General features: G+C 34.6%; 1 protein-coding gene across 1 annotated transcript; it reads right to left on the bottom strand.

Annotated features, from left to right (window-relative positions):
• Positions 1–779: 779 nt before the first annotated feature.
• On the bottom strand, positions 780–5,184 carry LOC111408160. Its single transcript, XM_023037963.1, has 10 exons — positions 5,047–5,184; positions 4,574–4,989; positions 4,156–4,486; positions 3,457–3,989; positions 3,283–3,359; positions 3,106–3,217; positions 2,705–2,735; positions 2,466–2,617; positions 2,292–2,298; positions 780–950 (listed from the first exon to the last, which is right to left on the bottom strand). Exons 1-10 carry the CDS (start codon positions 5,182–5,184, stop codon positions 780–782), a joined length of 1,968 nt encoding a protein of 655 aa, XP_022893731.1.
• Positions 5,185–5,751: the final 567 nt, after the last annotated feature.

The raw sequence follows: 5,751 nt of genomic DNA, 5'->3' as shown, positions 1-5,751 counted from the left end.
CCTTTACATCTCAAATTAAGATTCAATTCTAATGTAGTGTTCAGTCGAATTATCGCATTGTATTCAATTTACCCGAGTTTTCATTGAGTTTATTCAACTAATTAAATTTTATATCTCTATGCAAATTCAACTCAGTTAAATGAGTTCTACTTAGTTAAACGAGTTCTTTGTCCTAGGAATTCAATTATGACCGCAATAAATGATATATGTATCTCCACTCGTTATACCAATGTACTGAATTTTAATATATGATCTAAATCCTAAACTCATATATCTAGTTGTAAAGAATTCACAAAAATCATCAAATTATTGATCAGATAATTTAATACATTCAACTTATAGCAAAATTAGCACATGGAAAAATTAAGAACTAAGAATCTTAATAAAAGAATGTAAAGGATCCCAATTGGTTACATTATTCGCCATAACAATAAATTTAACTATTCATAATGCAAGAAGAAATATAGTAAATTGTCTTATAATACATCACCGGATCTGTAACAAAGATGTAGAAGAAAAAGTAAAATTCTTGTACCAAGATCTTCTTTTCCTTCCAATCAATGCTTCAAATCTTCAATTGCTTGGTGTTATTCTTCTTGAATTTCTCTTTTTAATATCCCTTTTTGTTGTCTTGCCTCCCAATGTGTGAAGAACCCTTCAAAAGTATGAGAAATATGTATTTATAGGTACCCCTTCTTTTTGTGTAAAAAGTAGGCTTTTATGGACTTTAAAACAGCTCAAAAATGCGTCCTAGATGACCCAGACGTAGCGCCTAAATGCTAGGATCCAGCGCCTAAACGCCGCATCAATGTAAGCGTAGCGCCTAGATGTTGATGGTAGCGCCTGGACGCTATGATTGCAGCGCCTAGGCGTTGTCTTTTTGTTCCAATTTCCTTATTTTTGATCTCTTCATCCGTTTTAGTTCCTCTTTTTGCATCGCTTTTCCTAATCTTCAAAACAACACTAACAAAGATATCAAAAACATTCTATACCCACAAGATCTAGCAAATAATCAAGCTAAAATCGTGCAAAATTTATGAGCGAAACAAACTCAATCCTCGAGCAAACAAACATACCAAATAATAAAATCGTCCAAGGACGATACACACAAGTATGTAAAAGATAATTGGTTGGACAATCAAACTTTTTTACTTCAGGATTCGAGATTTTGATATTTATTCCACAAAATGCTTCAAGTCACAATACCAAACCAATATCTACTCTTCCAGTGTAGAACCGACATGTGTGTGTGTGAAGAATTAAGAAATCAACCATGATTGCACAGTTGTTTCAATTCCCGACCTTTTGTGGTCAAATACACCTTACATTTTTCGTAAGATTCACTCTTCCCCAAACTTACACTTTTTCACTTATTTTCAGTGTGTAACCTAAGGTTGAATATTTCATTACCATCCTCACCCTCTCAAGTTCAGGTGGACGTTACTAGTTGCAAGTCAACACTTCAGTGAACAGGGATTCTCCAATTATTTGATTGCTTCAACCGCCACGACTCAACTAGCTAATTATCCTTCATCGAAAATCAAATTTTCTCAAATAAGTATTAGGGCTTAACCAAGGTATTTAGTGCTTTTTCTCTTTTCATGCACTTACTTTTTATGTTTTTCACAAGTTTTTTCTCTCTCTTTTTTTTTTTTGGCATTTTCTCCATTAACATTTCTAGATGACTCCTGTAGCAGGCTTTTGGCTAATGACTCCAAAATCAGATGATTTTAAGGCACTAAGTTTTAAACACCCTTACAGGCTTATTGACCCGAGTCAAAAGGTTTCGAAGAGAACTAATTTTTTGTTTTACCAACTTTAGGCTGATAACTCTCAAGTCAGACGACTTTAGGGTACCAGATTTTAAGATATCCTTGCAGGCTTAATTACTCGTGTCATGAAAACTTCAAAGAAAAGTTTTTCAATTTCAAATGTATATGTCTTGATTAATGCAATGCCCCTACTACACACTTATTCAAACAAACTGACCTTCAATTTAAGACTCTCACCTAGTTTTATCATGTTAGTCTAAGATAATCCATACATAAGTTTTTACACATGGAATCCAAATTCACATCCGCATCTTCCTACAACTGTAAAGTCACCACCCCCAAACTATGCTAACTTTGGTCTAAGGATAAATAACTTATTATGGTTTAGGTAAAGTATCTATGTCCAATTAAATCAACCTATCTAACAAATGAATCAACTCGTTTCATCACAATGTCAAACTCAATTCTGGTGCACGTATAATATCGAGTTTTGCCAAGTTAAACTTCAATCAATCTAACATGCATCCTATCCACAGTTCATAAATCAACATCAAATCTCAAAGTAAAACGTAATTGTAAGCCAAAATGTCAAACTCAAAAAAATTTCAGGTAGGCAATTAATAATAATACATTCCTCCAAACTTAAACTAAACATTGTCCTCAGTGTTAAATTTAAAGGAAAAGGAGAAGGACTTCCCTGAAACGTTAGTATTGCCTATGATGTTGTAGTGTCTTGGTGATGTATGTGATCTACTCTTCTTCCACATTCTCCCCCCTCCAAACTTGAGATTTGTCGCATTTTCTCCATGTCCATATTGAGTTGAGTCTTCTGCGACATCATGTTCCTGAAAAATCAAATTTGAAAACTTAAACTCATGGAACAAGGGTTACTTAGCTCAAACATATAATAACCAACTTAATTACTCAAAGACCAATGGGTAGAAGGGGTATGGGTGATGATTCCTGAATAAATTATAAATTAAACTATCATAGAACTTTGAAATCAAAATAAATAAAATAAATTAAAAGTTTGGGTTGTCTCCCAAGAAGCGCTTCTTTTAAGTCATTACCTTGACTTGTGCCGCTGATTTATCATGGTGGCCCAAACCAAGTTATTCCATCATTGCACTTTGTGCAATTTTCATTGATGCAGTCCTATTTTGCTCTCTAGATTTTGATTTGTCCATTCTTATTTCTACTAAGAAGTTCTCCAAAATTTGGTTTTTTGTTCTGACAGCTTTGTTGATCAGGTGGCTCTTCTTCATCAATTCTACAACAATTATTTTTATTGGGAGGTTTCTCATATTGGGTGTAAATATTGAATATCTCTTACTTGTCTTCTATCCTCAAGATTAGTTCTCCCTTCTCTGAATTAATAAAGGTTGGTCCCGTTGCTAAGAATGGTCGACCCAATATAACCGGAATGTCTCGATCTTCTGGTATGTCTAATACAATAAAATCCACAAGAAATATGAAATTTCCTACTTTTAGAGTACATCCTCAACTTTACCATGTGGCCTTGAGATTGTTCTATCAGTTAGTTGTAACGTTATTGATGTTGAGTTGACTTCACATAGTCCAAATTCCCTGTAAATAGAATATGACGTTAGATTGATACTAGTACCAGTGTCACATAATGCACTAATTGAACAAGAATTCCCAATTGAAATTGGTAAAGTAAAACTCTCTGGATCCTTCAACTTGGGAGGCAAGTTGCTCTAATCTTGCACTACTTTTCTCAGGTAATGCCACAGTTTCAAACTCTGGAAGCTTTCTTTTTTTTGTCAACATCTCTTTCAAAAATTTCTCGTAGCTTGGAATTTGTAGTAGCGCATCAATGAACGGAACATTGATCTGAAGCTTCTTGAGAACATCAAGGAATTTTTCATAATTTGTGTCTTGTTTGTTTTTCTTGACCTTTTGAGGAGAGAGAATGGGAGGCATGTAAGCTTTTTCTAGACTTGGTGCTTTGGCAGCTGATGTTTCTGTACTTTCTCCATTTTCAGTTGTGTTTGGTGCATATTTTTCAACCCTTGTAGTTTCATCAATCACTTCCTGGTCATCTTTTTTTTTTTGGGGTCTCTCTATAGTGATCTCTGACGATTGTACCTCGCTCTTTATATTTATGACATGAATATTTTGCTCTATTGACTTCTTTCGAAGTCTTTGAGGAAATGGAAGTGGAGGTACATATACTTTAACTTTAACGGGGGTTAACTACTTTAATTGCCATCACCTGTTCCTTAGGATTTATCATTGTATTGCCTGACAATGTCCCTTGTGGATGTTCTGCAAGTTTTTGTGCTATCTGACAAATTTGTGTCTCCAGTTTCTTGATGGATGCCTGATGATTTTGAAAGTTCGTGTCAATTTGTTAGAACACCTTGTCCATCTTCTGCACATATTGTTGAAACATGTCCCCCAAACTTGGTTTTCTTTCTTGCTGGAAATTGTTCTCATACGAGTTGAAATTACGGGAGCTATTTTGAATAAAGTTTACTCGTTCCTCTGAAGAAGTGAGCATCATGCAACTTTCTGTAGCATGATTTCTCCCACAATTCTCACATACTGAATTGGCCATCATTGCATTTGCTCCATGTGTTTGTAATTTTACAAATAACTCTACTCGTTTTGTTAAAGTTGCTATCTGTGCATTGATAGATGTTGTGCCGTCTAATTCATACATTCCTGCTGCCTTTGGTGTACTACTCTTTCTGATGAGAACATTAAATGTATGTTGACAATTAAGTCAAATAGGTTAATGTTTGTTGCACTGATTTCCTTATGATTGATCCACCAACGGAGTCATCAACTTGAGATTTTGACAATGGTGTAAGCCCGGTGTAGAAGTACTGCATTTGGTTCCTAGAGTAATTCCATGGTGTGGACATTTTCTCATCAGCTCATTAAATCTATTCCATGCCTCGTGATGACTTTCTCCATCTTTTTGTTGAAAAATTTGAATTTTCAATCTGATTTTAACTACTCTAGCCGGTGGGAAGACTTTGTTGCAAAATTTTCTGGTCAGTTCTTCCCATATGGTAATGCTGGCATAAGGCTTCGCATCTAACCACTCCAATGTAGCGTCTCTCAATGTAAATGGAAATAGTCGTAATTTAATAGCATCTTCATTGACCTCAGAAGCATGAAAGTTCTGACAGTTTCTGATAAATCTGGAGATATGCGTGTTCGAATTCTCATGAGGTAGCCCGTAGAACTGCAGAGTGTTGCTCATCAAGTTAATCCAATCTGGCCTGATCTAAAAGTTATTCACCCCAAAATCTGGATACACGTTATGAGAGCGCATGGGTACTGCTATAGGTGTCAGACACATTGATACTAGCAAATCACCTTCATTTATTTCCCCTCGCTTATGCTGTTGTACCGGTTGTGCCACTACTCTTGCGGCCATTTGTCCAATCGATTGAATAGGATAAAGATTTGTTGATTGTCAGTCATTTGATGTTGCTATTTTTGTTTGTGTTCTTTGCGTCTTCATCTGAAGGTACGTTCTGTCTCCGAGTCAAACGATTGAAGATGATCCTCTTTGGCACAGAGCATACAACGAACACAATTTTCTGTAAATAAAAGAAAAATAAACAAATCAAGTAACATTTAAAAAATAAATACAAATTAAGACTAAAAATAATAATCCTCAACAATGACGCCAAAAACTTGTTGTGTATTTTAGTTTCACAAGTGTACGAATAATAACAAATAATAGTGGATCTAAGAGTTCGGATTGTCGATTTCAGAAGAACTATTTTTTAGCACTTAATTCAACTTTTTTCTTTAACTACTATTTGATGGAAATAAATTAAAAATTGTATGATTTGAGTTTTAATCTAAAATCTAGAAAATAAATGAACGTTCACACGATTGATTGGAAAATTAAATAATGAATGGATGTTATGGCTGAATAACTACACCTATTGATCACCTTTACATCTCAAATTAAGATTCAATTATAATATAGTGT

The sequence above is a fragment of the Olea europaea genome, chromosome 13 (genome assembly GCF_002742605.1).
Source record: "Olea europaea var. sylvestris chromosome 13, O_europaea_v1, whole genome shotgun sequence".
In the NCBI taxonomy this organism is placed as follows: Eukaryota; Viridiplantae; Streptophyta; class Magnoliopsida; order Lamiales; family Oleaceae; genus Olea; species Olea europaea.
The sequence above is the reverse complement of the archived record's forward strand: the minus strand, read 5'-3'. Positions and strand labels throughout refer to the sequence as shown.